Source organism: Artibeus jamaicensis, unplaced genomic scaffold (assembly GCF_021234435.1).
Source record: "Artibeus jamaicensis isolate MK-2021 breed Jamaican fruit bat unplaced genomic scaffold, CSHL_Jam_final scaffold_612, whole genome shotgun sequence".
NCBI lineage: Eukaryota > Metazoa > Chordata > Mammalia > Chiroptera > Phyllostomidae > Artibeus > Artibeus jamaicensis.
Window position 1 is genome coordinate 1118237 of NW_026522049.1, and position 23264 is coordinate 1141500.

General features: G+C 44.0%; 1 protein-coding gene across 7 annotated transcripts in view; it reads left to right on the forward strand.

Annotated features, from left to right (window-relative positions):
- The window catches only part of ZFAND6 (zinc finger AN1-type containing 6), a 47195-nt gene extending 24320 nt beyond the window's left edge, over positions 1–22875 (forward strand). For 5 of the 7 annotated variants that reach the window (XM_037164215.2, XM_037164216.2, XM_037164218.2 and 2 more), the window contains exons 2-6: positions 10514–10684; positions 11905–12073; positions 13325–13425; positions 19770–19883; positions 21957–22875. In XM_037164215.2, the coding sequence (XP_037020110.2) occupies positions 10531–10684; positions 11905–12073; positions 13325–13425; positions 19770–19883; positions 21957–22105 (687 nt within the window). In that variant the 5' untranslated portion in view covers positions 10514–10530 and the 3' untranslated portion in view covers positions 22106–22875. The remainder of the gene's footprint in view (positions 1–10513; positions 10685–11904; positions 12074–13324; positions 13426–19769; positions 19884–21956) is intronic. The other 2 variants (XM_037164219.2, XM_053658963.1) reach the window with 1 other exon arrangement.
- Positions 22876–23264: the final 389 nt, after the last annotated feature.

Genomic DNA, 23264 nt, shown 5'->3' on the forward strand with positions numbered 1-23264 from the left:
ACAGATGAGCATTTCCAATCAGTGCTTGCTAATACATAGCTACATGTGTCATTTTCTGATCTGGTTTTTTAAATTGAGGGAAAAGGTTTGGAAAACTTGAGATGAAATGATGAGAAATTGAGTGGGTAGCCACTCAGAGCATCTTAATTCCAAGGTGGGGTGGCTGCCTGACTGGCTTGGTGGCCTCGACATGTCACCGTCTAGTGTTCTTGATAGTGTGTCAGCCCTGCCTATTTGGCTTCTGGTGAACATGGGGATATGCTCCTGATCAGGAACTTAGAATGGGTCTTCCATGTGCTTTAGCTCTTCGAACCCCTTGGTTCAAATGAAATCCTTTACAAAACTTGCCGTGTGAGTAAAAGACACACTGTACTGTTCTGCTTGAGACAAGATGTTTTCGACCCTATCTCCTCAGCATTCACTAACCGAACACACAATTGCGAGAAATAAACTCAACAAAAGATGCCTTAGTGTCAAGCATGCCTGGCGAGCACAGGCACACCCGCACATGCTGTAAGGAGTGCGTCTTTGACTGGTAATGGAGTTGGTCCTGACACTCCTGCTTTATGCTGAAAGGTGTGCCGGCAAATAGCCTAGAAACTAACTGCCTTCTGCTTCCCAGATACGGTTGGCCGTATCACATTGTGTTCTACTTCTAAACCACCAGTGAGGTGCTCCTGTGTCATCTGAGTCTGGATGAGTTGTACTTTCAAGTAGTTTTGTTTTCTTTTGAATATTGGGACGTCTTTACTAGTCATACACATCCTCCTTTGCATCAGCTGCTCACAGGACTGGAATCCATGGAATGGCTTCTAATTGGTAGATGCTCCCTGTGGGCATGTCCTTTGTTTATTGACAATATGCCAGACCTCTCATTTTTTTCTACCGTTTTTCCTTGGAATGACCAGTTTTGCTTACTTCTATTGTTGTCATGCAGCATGCATTTTAAAGTCCTCTGAAGTCCTTTTTAGAACAATATGGGATATGTAAAAAGTGGAAGCCAAGAGTCTAGTAAACAGCTTTCTTAAATCCCCCTTCCCGTTCCAGGGTGATGAGGACACCCCCTGGCCTGCAGGTTTAAATTAAATTCAGAGTTCTTAGATACAAAGCCTTCACCGGGTGGCCTGACTGTTTGCAGGGTCAGTTTCCACCATCTTGTGTTCCAGGCATAGGACTCTCCCCTGTTAGGGCCACATACTTGCTTTAACTGTCTCCCACAATTATAAATAACAAGTTGAAGCACTTAGTACATTTTTGTCGGCAGTTCTCCAGAATAATCAGTGCACCGTTTTGTAAACTTCTGAGAGGAGGATGTTGGAAACTGTCCCCTCACACTTACAGTCAAGACAGTTGTATCGCCTGGGGTGGAAGTGATCTCCTCACACGAAGGCAATAGTTGCTCTCTGTGTGTGGCAGGGAGGCCTTTTTTGACCTTGCCCTTGTGAGTTGCCGATGAACGAGGAGTCTGGGGTTTATAACTGCAGCTACTATTAAATACCTGGTGGATCACAGCTCTCCCTCTCATGATGAACTGCACATGTATGACCTGACAAAGCCACCTGAGCTTTCTGTTGCTCTTTTGGGGGGGGTTAAAGTGTTTTTTACCATCATTTGATCTTCCCCAAATCCTGTGAAGTATAAAAGACAGGTATCACTCCTGTCTCCATAGGAAAACCCTGAGGCTCACCACTGATCTGAATAAATGGAGTCAACTTTACAATTAAGTCCATTCTTTACCCTTGTCACTGCCTTACTATGGCCTCTGTGTTGGCGCCTGTGTTGATAATATGTTTGTGATGGCGTACAGCGTGCTCAGGCCTCTTTCACCGTGAATTTCTTACCCCTCTCCTCAAGGCAGTGTGTCTGATCTGAAAAAAGAGAAATCAGCTTCTGGAATATGTCACAATAATCATTTTGGGCATTTTAAAGTATTCCCCATGAAAGGTGCCTCTTAGCATTTTTTGTTTTTGTGGCTGGTTAAGGATTATTATAATTGTGGAAATAGATATGATAACTGTGCAGATACATGCCTTACACATATTAACATTCCTGTCCTTGTACTGATCACTGAGAGCAGAACTGAGTATCAGAAACTTGTCATGGTACCTAGGGGAGAGAGGTAGGCACCCCAGTAAGTGTATTATGGTGCCTTGAGCAAAGAGCTATGGCAAAGGAAAGCAAAACCGAGGGACAGCTGTATAATTTTGCCCTATCTTTCCTGATAATATTCTAACTAAAATAGTTTTGAAACCATCTGATTGTTCATCTAGTCTACACTTGAGGTCCTCCTGTGTGCCAGGCATTGGTCTAGAACAGGGATTGGCTGTATCCTTTTGGATACCTCTTTTTGTAAATGAAAGTTTTATTGGAGTCCGGCCCTGCCCATTCATTTACATGAACTCTGGGACTTCTTTTTCTCACAGCCAAGGGCCAGTTGAGCACGTGTGACAGAGACCACATTACTGTTGGGCCCTTACAGAAAAAATTTACCAGCCCATAATCCACAGCACTGGGCATGCAACCCTGGGAAAACTGAGTAACTTGTTCTCTGTATCAGGTGTGGTTTTTCTTTCTTTTTTTTTTTTTTAATGTCGGGGTTTTTTTTTTTTTAAGATTTTATTTATTTATTTATTTATCTTTAGAGGGAAAGGGGAGAGAGGGAGAGAAATATCAATGTATGGTTGCCTTTCGTGCGTCCCCTGCTGGGAATTGGCCTGCAGGGAACTGGCCTGCAACCCAGGAATGTGCCCTGACCGGGAATAGAACCGCGATTGTCTGGTTCGCAGGCCCATACTTCAATCCACTGAGCTACACCAGCCAGGGCAGGTGTGGTTTTTCTATTTTGTATTCTCTCCCTACAGACCGTATTTTTCGTGCACTGTTCATATTGAAGGGCGCTGGTGGTGATTCCAAGGAGCTGTCCGTGCTTTTCTTCCGATTTGTGGAGTATTTTCCTTAGCTGGCCTTGCCCTGAAATGGCCACTGGGTAGAATCAGGGTGCTCAACTCTGTTTGAGAGTGGACTTCACTTTGTGGGTAGGAAGCAGGAACCAGGAAGACTTGACTCTGGTTGTCAGTGTCCCAGAGTAGGTCAGAGAGGGCAAATACCTGTACCTTGAAGTGTAATCAGCAACAAGATTGAATAAAGTCAATAATGTTATATTAAGACTGTTCCAAAGTGACGAAGGCAGCTCCTTTGGTTGAGTGTTGTGGTGAGGCTGCAGTAGCTGCCTTGCTCTGAGCCAGGGCCGTAGCTCTTCTCCTTCCCCGCTTGTACGCAGCCAGTCAGCACCGTGGATGGGCAGCCCGAAAGCCTTTGTTTTTATCAAGATGGTTTTGAGCCCCTGGACGTCTAGAGGGATTGCAGGGGGCTCCAGGCCCCAGTGCTGCCTCTTGGGAGCCACCTGTTTGGAACGTGGGGCCTGACTGCTCCCTCGAGTAGTAGCTGCGTGACCCTGAGCCCTGCGTGCACTTACCCTCTGACTCCTGGTCTGCAAAACCAGAATGGTCATAGTGCCCATTTTATGGGATCATTGTGTGGATTAAAGGAGTTGATGTCTATAAAGTGCTTAGAACAGTGCTTGGCACATAAAGTATTACATAAATAGATAAAGGTAAATAGTAAAGCCAGGTATTGGTTTAAAAAGTATTGTACAAAATGCCAGGGGAGCAGTGGAGGTGGAAATTCAGAGGGTGCCAATATTAAACAGAAGAAATCAGGGAGACAGACATTCGTCTGTAAGTGCTGGAAACTAAGTTGGAGTGTTGCCTTAGGAGAGGAGACCCCCTTAAAGGGTTGGTGCGAGGTGCGTCACGATGTGTGCGTGGTTGGATTATAACATCATCTTCAGAGTCAAGGAGGAGGGACTGAAAATGGGTTTTGTGTATGGTTCCTGCATAGGCAGATGCTAGTCTATGTTAGTCTTTTTGAAAAGAAAAGTGAATCAAAGTCCAGGATATGGAAGCCAATGGGGAAATTTGAGTGGATTTTCCCCCTTTTGCAAAAAAGCATAATGGGTTGCTTTGTGTGGATGATAACTGTGTCTAATTCTTAAGGCATGCGATATAGAACTGGGGTCATCTGAGAATGTAAAATTGACTGCAACTTAATTTTACTCATAAAATTACTATGTTTGGCATGCTAAATTGGGCAAATTGTAAATGAACCCTTCTGAGTGGCCTGAATGGAAAAGCTTGGAGCACGAGGCCCTGCTGGCAGGCCTGGTAACACCCTCAGTGTCTCAAACAGCAGACCCATTTTCTCTTACGAGAGTCTGCTCCTGTTTCTTGCTTTGGGGTGGGTACTTGACTGCTTGTGGGTGAGTGCTGGCAGGTGGCTGTGGCATCCATGCGTTTGACACTCCCTGAAGGCCTCCCACGAGCCACGCACTAGTTCAGGCATGGGTGATCAGGATGAACAGCACCCCCGCACTGCAGAGGTCCCTTTCAGTACAGGGAAGAGAGGCCGGACGGGATGAGGTGATAGCGAGTTAAGGCTGAGAGAAGTGAGGAAAGAAAATATACCAGGCAGACACAGTGACCAGTTTCTGCAATATAGACATCGTGCAGATTCAGTCATTGAAGGATTTTATAATTTTTAAGACACTGTGGATTGGTTTGGTCTTGGTGAGTAAGCAGCAGTGTGTTCAGCAGGGGTGGGAGTGTACGGAGAGCGGTGCTGTCACTTACGTCGTCGCAGCTGCAGCTCTTCACAAAAACCACACCTGGGCTCACACATCTGGGTGAGTCCTGGCTTTCCTTGTCCTTTTCCCTGGTTAGGTGATGAGCATACATGTAATAAGACAGATGAGACTTGGCAAGAGCAAATAATACTTAAAATTTACTCTCAGCTTTGGGTGGGAGAATCCCACAGGTAACTGCTCTGCCCAGCCTGCCCACAGCTTACACCGCATCTCTCCAGAGCTCCTCGTGTGTTTTTGTTTATCTCATGAGCTCAGCCTGTTTTTGGGGGGATCAACAGAATGACATTTTGTTACATGAAAATTTCATGAAGTTCAGATTTTCATGGCCATGAGTATAGCTTAACTGGAACACAGCAACTGTGCTTATTTGTTTATTGTTGTCTGTAGCTGCCTGTGCGCGGACTGTGGAACCTAAAATACTTACTGTGTGGTCATTCACAGAAAAGTATGCCAGCCCTAACATAACTGTCGTGTGCCGAGGGTGACACGTGATGGCCGTCCCAGGCAAGAATGCGGTCCCAGTGCCACTGAGACCTGTCTCCTTCCACTGCAAGCAGGACAGGGGCCCATCTTTGTGAGCTCAGTCTCACCACTCCAAGAAGAGTTTCCTTAGAGCAGTAATGGGAAGGTGAGGTTTATATTTGACTTGAGGGGTCTCTTTGTATAGCCCAGTGTGTTGGAAATGATGAATTAATCATTTGCCGGGAAAGAATATGTAGGTAGTGTTCCAAAGGTGTTACTACTTTCACGGTAGCCAGACTCCTCCTGCCTTTTGGCCTTCCAGCCCAAGCAGCAGCAGGAAAGACAGCCTTGACCTAGGGACCTGGGGACTGCTACGCAGAGAGAACCACAAAGCATCCTCGTACTGCAGGAACCTGACGCAGGTCCTCACGCTTCCATCGGCATGAGCAGCACCCATCCCGAGCATCCTATAGCAAGTCATACTTTCTGATCTGTTTGCTGTATGAACTTCCCTGGGTTTCTTGGTCACCTCTGCGAAGGTTCTCGGCCCCCGGAATGTGCATCTATTGCCCATGTGATAGGTGGGGGTCAGATGCTCAGAACTGCGAGAAATTACCTTGTGTCTCCAGGAAACAGTAATCTCAACACCTGCACCTGGACCAGTATTCCTGTTTTGACAGATTATGTTAAAAAAATAGTAAGGTAGGATGTGCCGTAAGTCCTCCTTTGTTCTCTTCTGGGAAAGCCGTATGAAAACAGTTACAAAGAAGGCTGGCCACTTCTGCGTGGTTAAAAAAGGCAGGAGGTGAGGGAAAGCTTGTCTTACCACCTCCTGCCTGCAGCATGTGTTCAGAGTTTAGTGTCCGTTCTTGTTTTAACTCACCCTGATGTGTGAATGTTTCTCTCCTTAAATTAGTGGTAAAGACCCCAGATTGAAAAGGTCATGGGGAGTCAGTCACCTAGGAAGTAGGTGACGAGTCAGGTGACTGAAAGTGGAGGTGGCCTTGAATTGGAGGTACAGTTTCTAGGAGGGGATTCTAGCGGAGGGGCTTTAATTCTGGGAAGACGAGTCCACCGTTGTAAGGTCTTCCTGTTTTCAAGAGAAGCTGGAAATGTAGAATTTTTATGTGACATTCTTCAATTAAAAATGAATATCCTTATTTCCATTGTAGCCTTAAAATATTTGATCTTGAATTTGTATGCTAATGAGAATTTCTTAGGTAGAAAGACTTAAAGGAAAAACAAATTTCCTCCAGAGCTTGGTTAAGCTAATTAAAGCTGCATAATATCTTAAGGCTGAGTAATAAATAAACGAAATTTTAACTTATTTTTAACTAAAAAGAATAAAAATTGATGTTCACAAAGTAATAGGGTGGACTTTGAAAGTCATTATCTTCATCTCTTAGTTGCTTACTACATGTGTAATTTTGGGCAAGTTTTATTAAAGTCTCGCTGAGTGTCAGCTTTCTCGTTTTTCATTGGGATATCAATAGCACCAACATCAAAGGATTCTGGAGAGAATTAAACAAGATAATGTAAATAAAACAAAATAGTTCTTGGCTCATAATAAGGCCTGCAGTGCTCTCCGAGGGGGCAGAAAGGGTAATGGGTTGCGGTTTTGATTATGAAAGCACATTTTCAGAATTTTCTGCAATTCATAGACTTTTAAAAAAACGGCACGATGCTAATCAATTTTTTGTTTGTCTGGTAATCTTATTCTTTACCTCCCTGGGTTTGTAGCTTTGTAATCCCGCAGTGCAGCAGTTAAGGAACTGTTCCCCCTTTCCCCTCCGGATGGCCCCTGCCCGCAGTTTCACTGCGTAGAAAGTGCGGTGCGGGGAGGGAGGAGGGCCAGCGTCCTCCCACAGCTGCCCCTCCCTGGCACAGCGCATGCACATAAACTATGGTGCCCTCTGTGGGTTTGCTCTCCCTCCAGATCTTCATGGAAAGGTACCTTGTGAGGCCTGAAGATGAACAAATAAGGTTGAGCGCCCCCTTCCCTTGTCTGGTTTCCCTTTTCAAGTAGGCTGTGACATCCTTTGTGCTTTTTACCTGCCAGGATAATAGTCTCTTCTATAAGAAAGCACTTGACTTTGAAAATCATTGTTAATTTGCTGCTGTGCAGGGCTGTTTGGCTTTGGGAAATTGCCAGTGTTATCAGTTTTTCAATTTTAATCTCATTGTTCAAAAGCAGGTATTGTGACTTATAATGGCTTGGTGGTCACGTTGTACCTTTAAATCTGGGGCTATTTACTTGAATTTTAATAGAAATAGAATATTTATCTCTTCTGGGAACATGTGATTGCCAGCAATGCACTGAAGTACCAGTGGGAAAAGTTTCTGTAATTCTTATCTTACATCATTTAATGTCACTAATAGGCAGCATGGAATAGTTGATGCTGGACAGTTCTATTTATTGCCCTCCTCAGAACCTTTAAAATACATCGATCCTAATTAGACTCCCACCTGTGTAAAATTTTATTTCTGCAGATATGCTGTATCATATGGATACCTATGTTTTATACATAAAGAATAAGAGTTTTTTCGTGTGCGCTCCCCTTTCCCCGGAGAAGCACCTTTTGCCCCTTGTTTTAATCTCAGAACCTTGTGTTCTCTCAAATTGTTGGGTACCCTACCGAGCTTCTGTTTAGGTGGGTTATAGCTAATGACCTCTCTCATATTACAAATTAAAGTTGAGAACAATGACAGAATATTTAATACTTTAAAATATTTTATGGAAGAATAACCCATTCCTCCTGCACCAGAATGGTTTAGTGGGAAAAGTGGGCTTGCTGCATATGTTTGCTGTTCTCTTCTAAGTCTGGCTCAATAGCGGGCAGCCAGATTCTCACTGTTGCCTCTACGTTTCATTTGCTACAGAGGAGCACTGGTGTCTACTGTATGTACAGTTGGGAAAGGAAGGAGTGTGTCAGCCACCTTCTCAGATACTAGAGGTTGTTCTTCTCTGGTATTACACTAAAACAGATTGTAGTTTCTTAAGGGGATGCATGCAGTGTAGAAGCTCAAACTATATAAAAACTTTTTGTTCCATTACTTTAAAGTTCATTCATCTTTCACTTTGAGTAGATCTTTTGTCTGTGGATCAGTTTGTACCACTGTACCTTGGTCACCTGGGAAATACTGGTTCATGGGCTTGCACTGCTCTTCCAAATGTTGATACAGTACCAGCTACTCACATGCCATTAACCTCACCGCTGATCCCAGCAGAAAGGAATCGGAGGCACTTGCCAAGACTATTTTTACTTAAATGTTGTCCTTAGCCATAAGTACTGTTAGTTGTTTTTCTTGCGGTGACAGGCTCACTTTGTTCATTTTTGAGATAATGTCTGCCATATACTCAAGTCTGAATAACTAGTTTGCTGGTCTTCTTAGAAATAAAGAACATGTTCCGTAAGAGAGACGACCCAGTCAGCTTACAGCACGAACAGTGCACACGTGCATTTTCTCCCACAGCTACCACACCTCTGCGCTGCAGGAGTGCTTTCTGCCTGCAGCCCAGTTCACCACACAAAACACTAACAAGACGTGTGTTCTGGGTGGAGACTTAAAAAGTTAACTTTACTGTGAGCACATTACACTATGGTGCCTCTGTCAGGATTTGGAGGGTCAGGCTGCTGCGGTTATACACTGTCGCTTTTGTACATGTCACCATAATGGCTGGTTAGCTTAGTGCCAACGCAGTTTGAGCTCCCTGGGTCCGTGGCACACACTCGGAGAGCCGCCGGTGTGGAGCGCGGACTTTGGAGCCAAACTGCCTGTCCGGAGTCCCAGTGCCAGCCAGCCCCTCCCAGCTGTGTACGTGGCCTCAAGCCATTGCCCTGACACCCAAACCTGACAAGCTCACTGTCCTTGAGGGACAGAGGCCCTAAATCAGGAAAATATTTGCTGTTAGCTTTTCTGGCTGATCATTGTTACTACAGACCTGCAGGAGAGGGAGGCACCTAAAGCAGCATGTGTGTACCACAGCAGCAAAGATTGGACCCTGAACTGACTTGCCCTCATGGAGTGAGGATAAAATCCCAGATTGTGTTCTCAGGCTAAAGGTCTAGATATCCTCAACAATTGTATGGCATTTGTTTAGAGGGATATGATAAACACGCTGCTTTGTTTCGTAATCCAGTCAAGTGTGTTACTGCTCTTGGTTCTGAAATCCGCAGGACATCCCTGCACCCCACACCAGTCTGTTCTGACAGAACAGATGATTGTGGTGGACAGGGTTATGGTGAGTTGAATGAAGGCTTTCCCTCATCCTTTATCAGGCCAAGGAAACCTCAGTGGCAAAACATGGCCCTCTCATGTTTCAACATTCCTTGAACATAGACTCATCTTAAATGTACACACACCTTCATTTCACCTGGGAACTTGTCAAATAAGAGCTTGTTACGTACCTTCTGTCGTATCGTTCATGCTGAAAGAGCCGCTTGCTTTATGAGGGAAACGGCACGTTGGATTCTTCCATCTGCTCCAATTGATTTTTGCCTTTACATGGTTTCCAAACTGTTCCTCTGTCTGAGATTTTTTAACTTTTAAATAGGAAGTATTGTCTTCGTTCTTAAAATTACAGAAAAGGTGCAGATCAGAAAAGATCATCCTTTGCTTCGCTGTCCTTGACATGCTCTTCTCCGTCCTTTCTGATGATTAATAGATACCCTCTTTGCCCTAATTGTCCACCTGTTGTTTATACACTTCAGGTCGTGCCTGTGCCTTTTTCTGAGTACACCTTAGTTATGCTGTTGAACACTGTCATGGAGAATGAGTGGCTCAAAGGGTGATTTTTTGCAGGGGTCTCAGGGTGAATTGTCAGATTGCTTTCCAACCAGATGGAACCAGCTTCTCATTTTCAACATTTTCGTTCTGCCCACTTCTCTGCAGCTTCACCAGCATTGCTATTATGTTAAATGCTTTTCAAACGGAAGAAATTATACAGGTTTAAACATGAACTTGGACTAAGGTTTAAAAGTTTAAAAATTAATAGTATAATACAGCAAAACTTGTACATTTCTTATCACTGGGGATTCAAACTGGACTTAACGGGGTTTCCCTTAACATCTGATGGTGTGGAATCTTCCAAACAGGAGCCTTTCTCTGTCAGCTCTTTTTACTTTCTGAGCTAGTCCAGACCTGCTTGTGTGCAGTGGGTCAGTGATGCAAGCTCTGTTTGTGTCCTTTAGTTTTTGTGTCTTTCTGTATCTTAGCCCCCAGTCTTGACAGCTACATAGAGAGTTTATAGGGGAGTGTATGTGGGGTTTTCTTTATCATATAAAGCAAACGTGGGTAATGTATGATTGCAGTGTGTGACTTCTTTTGTTAATTCTTTGTAAATTTCAGGTGTGCAACAGAGGAACATGGCTCAAGAAACTAATCACAGCCAAGTGCCTATGCTTTGTTCCACTGGCTGCGGATTTTATGGAAACCCTCGTACAAACGGCATGTGTTCAGTGTGCTACAAAGAACATCTTCAACGACAGAATAGTAGTAATGATAGAATAAGCCCACCTGGTAAGTAATCTGGCCAAAGCACCGTTCAGCAGGGAGATGCACCTGGGTCACACCGTGAACCCAACACCCTTCCTGCCCTGACATTGCACTTCACTGTACTAAGTTCAGATCAGGAAAATGTTTCGTTACCTACTGTGGTTATCAGTGGTAGGGAAACAGGGATACGGGTATTTTTCCCATTGAAAATAACTACCATAAATCCATTTCCCAGTCTTACTTGCGGTGCTACAAAACTCCATTATCTTATTAAAGTAAAGGTGTACTTCCAGTACACTGACCTCCCTTGGAAAGTAAGGTTAGGGAACAAGGGTGACAGGGGGCCCTGGTTCTTTGGTCGTGGATGACTTCTGCAGTCAGAACAGCTGTAGAAGGAAAGAGTGGCTGATGAACAGCCACAGCTGGCTTTGCAGGAAGTGTTCCCCACCAGGACGGAGGGGCAGAGCAGTGTGACTCAGAGTAAGGAGTGTCCACCCCAGTCACCGGAGTTCTCTGGCTTTGCGAGTCAAAGGAGTCTCCTGGAATTGAGGCGGGCTTTCAAAGTGTCCGCAGTCGAGTAAGAAGGGTCGTGAGGATTGCGAGTGTAAGCTTTGCGAAAAGAAGGTGTAACTAGTCCTCGTTTGGGATGGTGCTCATGTAAGGTAGTGCCTAGGAACATAGGTTTCTGCGGGTGATGAACACGCAGGCCGATACTTAGTGCATTTAAAATTTTGTATGGAGCCTTTCTTGCCATTGCTTCATGCTCTAGCCAAAAGTTAAAACCATTGAATCAGAACTTCTCCAGTTTTTCTTAAGGCTAAGATCAAATCAATATAAATTACTGTTTCTGAAATCAAATCACAATCTACATATCTGCCTTATGAAGAATAGGGAAAATAGTGTAATCTAATATGCTGAGAACAGATTTTAATTCTGAACTTAGGTTTCCCTTAGTACTTACTAAATTATCTTTTATTGTAAATACCTCGTATCTGCTCTGGTACTTGGAAGCTGTCTGTGAGTTAAAGGGTTTGCTGGCATTCGGGTCTGATAAACGGGACTTTAGTTTATTGTTATACACAGTTTGTATATGGTTTCCTCCTTCATGGTTAAAATAAATGTATTTTCACTGGATAACTATAGTATTAAGGAAACTTTAACTAAAAGAAATAAACCAGCGTATTGTACAGTTAAACAAAGTTCGTACACTACATTTTGTGGAAAACCGATCTCGATTCTTTTAGACAAGGTGTGGGACTGCCCAGAGCGCAGAGTCACTAATGCGAAATGTGGTGCCGTTGCAGCGACCTCCGTCAGTAGTCTGTCCGAGTCCCTACCAGTCCCGTGCACAGACAGCAGCGTCCCGGAGGCGCAGTCCGCGCTAGACTCCATGTCTCCATCTGTGCAGCCAAGGTAGGGGGCGGCCTCGGGTGGGGACGGCACGCCACGGGAGAGAAAGGGACGTGTTCCGTGTGGGCTCAGCCCTATTGGCCAGAACCACATGAGCTGACCTGTCCTGAACTTGTATCTGCCTCATCGTCAGCAATGACTAGTCAGAGTCGGCTGTTTGTTTTTATGTGGAGGGAGGGTCGGGGGGGGGGGTCGTCGTCCTTTAAGTCCCAGATTTCCTTTTCAGGTAGCCTTTCCCTTATTCCTGCCCCTCATGTAATCGAGCCCACCCCTGAATCCCTTTGTACCATGCTGGTTCTTCTCATTACAGTCTTACTCTGCAACTAATATTTCTATTTTTTAAAAGATTGTATTTATTTATTTTTAGAGGGAAAGGGAAGGAGAGAGGGAGAGAAATATCAATGTATAGTTGCCTCTCATGTGTCCCCCACTGGGAACTGGCCTGCAACCCAGGCATGTGCCCTGACTGGGAATGGAACCGCGAACCTTTGGTTCACAGGCCTGCGCTCAATCCACTGAGCTACACCAGCCAGGGCCTAGTATTTATTTTTAAAAATAGTCTTGTCACAAGTTTTCTCTGTTTTATATCATGATATGGTAGTTATTATTTGTGTTGTAGCATATTTTTTCTTTTTAACTTTGAAGTTATGTAATGTAGAAGTCTGAAAATACAGAATATTTGTTTTATTTTTACCCTTCTGTTAGGAAACCAGTACTAAGTTTCTACTCCATAGTTTCTTTATTTTTTACAATTTTAAATTGATTTGAGAGAGAGAGAGAGAGAGGCATTCCTTCGTTGTTACCACTTATTGATGCACTCATTGGTTGATTCTTGCATGTGCCCTGACCTGGGGTCAAACCTGTAACCTTGGTGCATCAGGACAGCCTGCTACCCGGCCGGCTCCATGGTGTTTTTTCCAGTTCATGACGGGGCTGTTCAGTCCCGTTGGTCAGGATACCGTTCACCACTTTGTGTTCGGGTTCCTCGTGCGTGTCCTCATCGTGCCGTCCGTTGGCATTAACTGAACTCACACGCAGAGGATGCGCTGTGCCTTGATTTCCAAAGCGGGACACTTCTGGTCCATATTAGTCCCTAGTTCCGGAACTCTGTGGTTATGTTTAAATTATGAAAAGTATTTTGTGTTACTTGTCTTAACAACCTGCTTGGATATGTTGAACTTTTCCTTGTATCACGTTAGCGACTGTTCATGCATAGAGATGATCTTTTAAAATCTAAATATTTTTGCTTTCTAGTCCTGTATCAAATCAGTCACTTTTATCAGAATCTGTAGCATCTTCCCAAGTGGACAGCACATCTGCGGACAAAGCACTACCTGAAACAGAAGACCTGCAAGGTTTGCATATGAACTAGCATGTCATTTACTTAACGCTTCAGTATCACAGGTCGGGCCCTGTTCTAGGTGCATCTGATTTTTAAATGACCAGCCTCACGTTTTAACATTTTTATGTTTATTTTCTTTATGAGCAGAATATTTTATATCCTGAAATATTTAATTTACTGAACTGTTGGGAACCATTTCCCACTTATATAAAATTGTCTCATCAGCATAAGCTTAGAAACTTCAAAATCTGTTTAGTTTGAGAAATACATTTAAATGAATGAGTGGTCGTGTTACATCATTATCTATTATTATTTCAGCCAGTTTAATCTAAATAGCTCGTCCTCTCCAAGCAAACTGGGGCTGCCGATTTGAGAGGAATCTTGTTTCTTACTCAGGTTTTCTAAGAGACTGTCTCACTTGACTGGCAGTCACCCTCTCTCCCCATCTTGGGCTCCAGCACGACACCACATTCGGTCACTTGCATTTACAGGTGGCGTCTCTTGTTCTTGCTCATGCTCTTACCGCCATCGCGTGGGGCCGGGGGATCCAGGAAGACTGGGACTGGTAGGAAGGCTTTCTTCGAGGGCAGGGAGAGTAGACGAGGCCTTTGCTCAACAACCTGGGCTTCATGAGTTACATCCCACGAGTGCGACCGCGCCCACTGAGGACGGGCGCCCTGCAAAGGCAGGCCCCAGGGCGCGCAGCGCGTTGGTTTGTCTGCAGCATGCGCGGCAGAGAGAGGACCTCCTGGCCGATGGGACCTTCAGCTGTGCATGGTGCTTACGTGGGGATGACAGATACCCTGTCAATCTTAGCTTCGGTTTGCTACAGTGCAAATCAGCTACACCAGCTAATCCCTTGCTTTGATTTCATGCCCACCCAATAATTAGCATAAATCGCCTTTTTGCCAGTTTTGCTATAGTAAGAAAATACATTATGTGGCCAACATTCATATTCTGGTCCACCCAACATAGTATCAGTTCATAAATGTTACAAGTGAATAGTTTGATTTCTAGTTAACTAGAAATGTTTAAGGAAGGGCAGACATAAGGGATATTTTTAAGCAGAAATAGAAAAATTCTCAAGATTTAGTTATCCACTGGGCTTAGGAATAAGACAAGGGAGGTGATAAAGCTCTCAGTTTTGTGGCAGTTGCAATGGTGTGGTTGCTTTAGACAGAGAAGCTGAAAGAAGCATTATGGTTAATAAGATTTTAGATCGAGTAAGTTGAAAGTAATCAAATTTCACAATTTAAAGAGTTCAGTTGGAGGTGGTGGTCAGTTCAGGTGATCAGTGGTAAACGTGTGATCAGTGGCAGGGCTGAGGTTTGGGAACCCTTGGCGCAGGTCGAGAATGAGAGGCTCAGATCAGGAGAAGCAAGTGGGCCCGTGAGAACAGTCATCTGGATGCTCCTGGCTAGTGCCAGACCACAGGGGCTGGGGGCCGTTTCAGGAAGCAGGGGCTGCCTAGCAGTTTTAGCAGAGAGCAAATAAGGAAGAAGGGGCACGGGCTGTGACTCAGGAAGACATCACCTAACTCTGACAACAGAACACACTTTACAGCACTGGTAGGGACAGAACGGCGCTGCCAAAGAAGACAGTGGCCACTGCTGGACGAGTCCGACCAGGAGTGAGGGTTGTAACTTGGTGAACTCTCCCAAGACGAAATGGTTTTGTAGTGTTTGGTGGGTTTGGAGAAAAATAGAGTTTTCTGTACCTAGCCCTGAGCGCATTAATTCAAAAGGTGGTGTCGATGACATAGTAAGAGAAATTGTATGGGGAAGTGGCAGCTAAAATTTTAAAAACTCGTTTTTCTCAGTGGCTTTTAGGTTAAACCAGTATTAACTTTTAAGTATATTTCAAAAATCAGCATTCATAATTTCTGCATAGAAGAATCTTTGAAAAATTTGGTGTGACTTTCATCTGCATTTGAGAGGATTTGTTTTCAATGTGTAAAATCTCTGAGCCTAGTTTTCAAAAATATCTTGCTTATACTGTTGAATTAAGAATGTCTTACTAGAAAACTTGCACACAGGTGTGAATCTATGTATGGACCGCATCTTCATTACACGTAAATGTACTTGAGAGCAACAAAGGCAGATAATTTTTTTCCACCTGTGTGGGAGACAGAAGGAGAAAAGGTCTTTGGCTCAAGGCCACAGTCATCTGAGCTGGGCCTGGAACCCAGGCATATGACTCTAGGTTGCGGAAGCAGCTGTTTTGCTCCCTGGGCTGGGGTGTGGGTGTGTCGCTGATGGCGCGTCCAGCCCCACTCTGTTCCCAGAGTAGGATCGGCTGGTTTGGTGACCTGCCCAGGTATCTGTCTTCCTTATTTTACTCCACGTGCATCCCTCAGGAAAATGTATTTTGCTAGGAAGACTGTCCCAGGTGGAAGAGGGCACATGGGTAGCAACTGTGTGCCTTAGCCAGAATTTCCTAACATTTCTGCCTGGAGTTCTCAGAGCAGTGTCCTTGGAACAGCTTTTTTCTCTGTGGGTTTTCTCCTCATAATTAGGATCTGTTGCCACCAGGTGAGCATTTTGTTCTCATGACTCTGAAAGCTTTTCCTCACATTTAACCCAGAATTTAGCATATTGTATAGCATGTTTCTCATTTAGTTATGTTTTCTTTTAATTTAACAAATAACAGTATCTCACACAGTGTCACTTACAAGAAAAAAAATTTGTAAGTGTTCTGGGGCACTCTAAAATGTCATACTTGATTGTCCTGTTCAACCACATGCTCAACTCTTTGTTGAACCTCTCAGTCCCTCAGGTGCAGGGTCACAGTAAATAGTGAGGGGTTGGATCCGGAGGTTCTGTTGTCTTCAAGTCTCAGCACCCCCACTTCTCTGATCCTTATTTTCATTACCTTTAAAGGAGACTGAGAACTATGTCCACCTTATAGGGTGTTGGAAGGCAGTGAACTAATGGAGGTGAAATGAGCTTTGTAAACTACAAAGGATAGTTTTACTCTGTGATGCCCCAGTGATTTGGGAATCATAGCAGGTTAACAATAAGGGAATCTCGCAGCTTTCCAGTGGTAGAATGAGGCCTCTTCGAGGTGGTGAGCTCTCCATCACTGAAGCATTCTAGGACAGCTGGGTCATTGTCCGGCGTGGAGTGGCAGAGGGGAGTGGAATTCTCCACTCCGAGGGTTCCTGAGTCCAAACAGGCCAATTGTTGAATCAGTGGCTCAGACAATCACAGAGAACTAGTTCCTTGGGACTAATTTAGGAGAGCTGTGAAGATTAAACATGAGATTTATTCAGATTTGAAAGAGTGGGTGCGAACAGCCAAACCCAAACAGCCTAGGAAAAGTAGAACCAGGTTGGTGGAGGGCTGACTACAAGCTACAGTAACCCAGACCTTGAGGTGCCAGCCTGAGGACAGCCACACAGGAACTTGACTGACAGTGTTCAGAGCATTGTTCATAACTGTCACCATGCGGAGACAACCCACATCTGCCATCAGCAGGTGGGTGGACCCAGTGTGGTGTCCACATGCACAAGATTGTCACTCAGTCATCGGAAGGAGTGACGTCCTGGACGCGCTGCAGCAGGGGCACACTTTGAAAACACGCTCAATGAAGAGGCTGGGTGCAGAAGGCTCCTGCTGTGTGACTGCATGCATATGAAGGGCAGGCACAGCAAGGTGGGCTTTTTGCTGGAAAAGTAATTGAGAGCAAAAAGGTACAGGTAGGAAAAGATGAAATTTGAGAAAGGGAGAACAGTAGTTGCTGGAGTGGCCGTTTCAGGCAAGTGTGTGTTGGAACTAAAGCTGGAAAGGTTCTCTCCCCCTCTCCCTCCCTCCTTTCCTTTCTTTGTACAGGACCCAGAGCAGAGTTGCTCCTGAACGTGATGCTGCATGTGGGTAGCGACACTAATTTACCTGACTGGTGCTTTTTGAAGTATATTCAAAGTAGAGGCCAGTAGACTTTGTCTAGTTGCCATTCCCATTAAAATTAAGTCAGTAAGTGCTGGGCAGTGCGTTTCGCAAACGCTGTGCCCTTCAGTGGCCTCCCAAGTGGCGCTTTAGGACCCGTGGCTGGAGCACCAGCAGCCGCCTGTCATTGATCATTAACAAGCAGGCATTCTCCTTCCCGTTCTCATTCCACGACATGAAAAACTGCCTGTTTTTAGGATACTGTTCTTATTTTGGCTTCAGGTTCAGTGAGATTGTGGTCCTTTGGCCTTCAGTCCACTGAAAGGCACTTTTCAGGGATTGAATTATTTCCTTCACATAACAGAGTTTGATCAGGCATGCCTTTGGCCTTAAATCTCACATAGAAACAGAGGAAACAGGTAATTTCTGGGAGTTGGAGACTTTTACAGATGGGCTGACATCTTGCCCGTGAATTCATTTGGTGACTGTTTCATTTCAGGCCACCAGCCACTAGTGTCAGATGAGCCAAGGTTCCCCTAGTCTTATGGAGATATGGGGGGCATTAATGGGCCACACACTGGAGCCCTTGCTTTCAGGCCCACTGTTCCAGAACTTGAAAGGTTGTGTGTTCACTCATTTACAGAGGAGCCACATAGGCACATCTCTAGGTTTCATCCCGTGAAAGGCTTTTGTGGTCTGCGGTAGCATTTGTCCGCCCAGCAGGTGAGTGTCTCATCTCACTTCTCCGTCTCCAGAAACCACCCAGAGTTCGTGTCTTGGTAGGCAAACCAGTTCTGTTAAAGGTGCGATCTTAGGGTGGTGTTGTCACTGCCATTATAAAATATTAGTCGTATCAGCTTATTTCAGTGTGATTGGGAAAACAGATCAGATACTATGATGTACAGAGTTCAAAGACAATAAATAGAGTAGATTCTTTTTGGATTGCAAGGAAAAGCTTTTCTAAACTCTTTGCACACAGCCCGGCCTTATCTAGAACTGTTCTAGGTGCTGAGGAAAAATTGTAAGCAAGACACGTAGCCCTGCCTGCATGGAGCTTACGTTCTAGGGATATCTAGTTACAGAAAATGAAGGGCTTTATGTGTCCATATTCTGTTTCAAAAATACCAGAACTGCCAAAAATAACAGTAGTGTACTTTACTAGAACTGCCTCCCAGAATGCCTGGGTGTCCAGTAATCACATTGTAGGTAAAGAAAGGGACAAGGGCGTGGAAGAAGTATTCCCTATAGAAAGGACAACTTTTACAGAAGCCCAAATATAGAAGAGAGTTCCATATATTCAGGGAAACAACATGTCCTCACTGTGTCTGGAGCATGCAGCATCCAAGAGGCAAGGTGAGAGATGAGGCTGGAAAGGGAAGGATGAGAAAAACCTCGAGGGGCCTGGGGTGGGTGGGGAGTCAAAAAATCTAAACAGTGGAGGGCACCTTGTGAGGTTGTCACTTAAGGCCGCAGTGTGGGCCTCGTGGGTTGAAGAGGGGCTCATTGGCACTACCCGGTGGTGGTCGGGGACTTTTCAGGGTAGTCCGAGGGACTACCCTGCAGCTGCAGAGAACCGAATCACAGCTTTCCTGGAGGACAGGTGCTTGAGCTCAACCTTAAGAAGAAGGAGACAGCCCAGATGAAATGACGGAGACAGAGGTCGGCCTTTTGGACGGGCTGTGGGCAGCTGGGCAGAGGGCCTGCCACAGTGCCATAGATTGAGCAGTAGATTCCAAAAAAGAAGGGCTCACGATGAAATTGGGGAGGTTGAGAACTAGTTCCAAGGCAAGTCGCTATTTCAGAGCCAGGAGTCATGTCTGCGAGGTCATGTTGCAGGTCGCGTCCAGTGACAGCACTCAGGAGGGCCGGAGTAGTTAGTGACAGCAGGGGTCGTTGATCTGAATTGTAGTGCAGCTGGCCTGCGTTTCGCTACTTACATGCATCCATTTACTGTTCTCATTACAAAATTTCATCAGCTTGTCTTGTTTCTAACATTCTAAAGATTTTATGTGAAACATCCTGAAAATTTTAACCATACTTAGTATTCTACTGAATCTTGGTTTCAGCCTGTTTTTCCGAGAAGCCTACTTAGTTCTGATACCAGCAATGCTTAGAAGTTCGCATAGGTCCATTTTCTTACACACTCCCTTAGGATACACAGGAAGTATTTAGGTGTGTGTGCGTATGCCTTGTATTGATCAAATACATAATTGTTGCAAAAATGAGAAAATAGAGACCCTGCAAATGTGTCAGCATGTTTTTTGCACAAGTGCACACATTACATACATATCTGCGTATGTTTCATAAAAAGGGTCATGTTACATAAACCACTCTGTACCTTAAGGTGAGGTTCTTCCCATGAATAAATGAATCCCTCAGTTATCCTCCAACAGATCAGTGGGGGTGGGGGACAGCAACCACCCAGATGTCTCCATGGAATAACTGCATTTCTCCACCTTCCTGTTTTCGTCAGCTTCAGTCTCAGACACGGCACAGCAGCCATCTGAAGAGCAAAGCAAGTCTCTTGAAAAACCAAAACAGAAAAAGAATCGCTGTTTCTTGTGCAGGAAGAAAGTGGGACTGACTGGTAAGGGCTCAATTCAAATGGTTCAAAATTAGGATTGTATTTTAAAATAACACCTATTACTGCCTTCAAGTAAGATTTTTTTCTGTTTTCATAAGAGTTAATACTGGATACGCTTCAGCTTCTGAATTTTCTTAAATAAAAGTAGGTTTAATTATATGCTTAAAAGTGAAATGAATAGTTTTCTTTTTAAAAATCATTTCATCTGAGTTTGAGAGTGTTAGACAAGTTAGGTTGGGGTGCCAGGCGCTTTGAACGGGTGGCGATATGGCTCCTGCCTTCAAGGAGCTGGAGGCTGCGTCAGAGAGGAGTCGGTGCCCAGTGAGCCGCGAGGCGCTTGGTATAAAGGGCTAATCATAGGTTGTGCGGGTTCAGGGAGTTCATACACGTAAGGCAATTAGCCTTGCTCTGTCCCACTCAATCAGTACAGACTGAGTGCTGTTTAAGAGCTGATGGCGCTGTTAATAGCACAGGGAGGAAAGAGGGTTCAAGATACTACTTGGGTATTTAGTACAGGAAGCACATCAAGTGTAGTCGGGGAGACTGGTTTGGGAATTCGGGGAGTGAGTGATTCATGTAAGAGAGGAGGAGAAGAGGCTCATCGAGGAAAGTGTCACGAAGGCAGACTGTGTCAGCTGGGACTTGAAAGATGAGCAGGACTTACAACTGATGGAAACAAGGCCATTTCAGCCAGAAGGGAGACCTTTTGAAGGAAAACGTGGAGATTGGAAAGGACAGGGCACATCCCGGGCAGCAGTGGGGAAGGAGGCGGTGGCAAGGTCAGACCACAGAGACCAGGCTAATGCTGTGGACTGGTCAGTTTGAGGGAAGCAGTTGCAGTAGGGACCATTTATTGTCTACTATGTGCCAGGCATTGTGTTGAGAAAAGAGCAGATAAGATTTTGAGCAGAGTTATGTTTTAAGGAGGTTTCTCTAACTAAGGAATAGGTTGGAGGTAAAGAGGAAAGGAGATTTCTAGTCTGATTATCAAAGATGTTTAAATCTGGCCCATCCAAACATGAAGAAATAACACATTTGAAAATACACATATTTAATATCAAATATAGTCTTTCTAAATCCCAGTATCCCTCAAACTTCATGATTGGAGGGCTGAGACGTACTAATTCTCATCTTGTCCAATCTGTCAGTCTGGGGTTAGTGTTGGTTTCATTTTTCATTCGGCATTAAAAAGTTACAGATATAAAATTAAATAGTTAAAAAATATGGTAAAGGAAGTTTACAGCACATGTCAGTGTTAAAATACTGATTTCTGTGTTCCGTTTCCAATAATTTCATCACACCGTAAAGTCCCATTTGGATGGCAGGACCAGTTTTCTGTAAAGACTGTCCACCTTCCTTATATTTATTTTGGCTTCAACTTTGCACATTTTCCTAAACTAAGTGGCATTTGTTTGAGTGTTTACTATGTGGTAAGTGCTTAATACATTCCTCATTTAATCAGTGCAGGAACTAAAACTACAGTTGCAGACATGGAGGCTCAGAGAGACTTAGGTAGTTTGCGTCTATGTTAGTAAGGAGATTCATGCTTAGGCTCCCTGACTCCAGGCCCCGTGGTCTTAATGACCCAGCCACAGTCCAGTTCACTCTTCCATGGGACATGAGCCAAGGAGAGGAGATCTGGCACGGGTGCCGTGTTACTTGTTAGCAGTTCTGCCAGAGGGGTCATTTCATCTTTCTTAGTTAAGTTTGAAGATTGCCTTCTGACAGCAAGCATATTTGCACATTGTAGTCATTGAATTTGAGAAGTGTTGCACAGTTGCAACGCAGTGAGCTGTTTTCAGTGGGAAGGAGCTGTGGCCATACCATAGGTCAGAACACCGGAGCTCAGGGAAGTGGTTACGATTTGCTCAGGTACGAACCTGGTACAAGGTATGAAGCTATCAGCTCCTGAACTTTGAGAATGTGTAGAATGTTCCTGGTTGCGAAACTGCTTGTTTAGAATGATGGTTTAGATTGTTGCCCTATATACATGATCTGTTTAACATTAATTATTCTAAGGAACTTAATGTTTAGACCTTGCATCCAACTCAGGTATGTGTATTAATCCACTTTCAGGGTTTGAATGCCGGTGTGGAAATGTTTACTGTGGTGTACACCGTTACTCAGATGTACACAATTGCTCTTACAATTACAAAGCCGATGCTGCTGAGAAAATCAGAAAAGAAAATCCAGTAGTTGTTGGTGAAAAGATCCAGAAGATTTGAACTCCTGCTGGAATACAAAATCCTTTGACCATCTGCAAACTAAAAATTGACTTGAGGTTTTTTTTTCCTAGTCATTGGGAATGTAGAGCATTGTATCTTGCATAGACCTTTTAATCATGCATGTCATCGGAAGAATAGATTTTTGTTTTTGTTTTGAAAATGACTCTGAACATTTATTTCCATTGCAGTTTCTGTGGCTAAAAAGACTTAAGTAAACTTTACAAGTATTATCCTTTTAAGATCATTTTAATTTTAGTTGAGTGCAGAGGGCTTTTATAACAAACAGGGAGAAATTTTGGAGGGCTGTGATTTTTCCAGTATTAAACATGCATGCGTTAATCTTGCGGTTTATTTTTTCATTGTGTGTATATATAGCTTTTCTCTGCAGCACGATCTCTCTTTGGATAATGCCCTCTAGGGCGCAGCTAGTTACCAGTAACTGAATGTATCTTAATCACTATGGCTGCTTCTGTTTTTTCATTAACAAAGGTTATACATATGTTAGCACATAGTTTCTTTGCACCCACTATTTATGTCTGAATCATTTGTCACAGGAGAGAGTGTGCTGATGAGATTTTAAGTTTGTGTGTTTTTAATTTTTTTTTTTTTGAGCAAGGGAAAGAAAAGCTGTATGCATTTCATTGCTGACTGCAGGTTTCTTTCAGGTTCATCTGTGTGTACGATATGAAGAATGATCTGAAGTAATTGTGCTGTATTTATGTTTATCCATCAGTCTTTGATTAAATAAAAATGAAAACCTTAACAATCAAGTGGATTGCCTTTTCTCTGTTATTCTTCTGGTAGTCAGTTTTGATTCCGTGTCCTGTAGTTTTCTGCTTCACTAATTTTGTCAGAGAACTCCCGTTCATGTCACATCTGTCTCTGACTAATGTCATAACGATATATCGTGATCTTACACTCCCGTAAGCTGAAGATGTCAGTATGTCTTTCAAGCCAAGACCTTCTGGGAGTATTTCAGACCTTGCTTCCTGGTATATGTAGTCAGTTTGGCTCAAACTCATAAAATTTCAAAAAAAAAGGCCAGGAATTCTGTCACTTAGATGTCATACTTTCTAGCTCTTGGCTGATTCTCTGTTTTGCACTCTGTCACACTGAATCAGTACCTAGGTGAAGCCACTTTTTCTGGTGAGATTAGAGA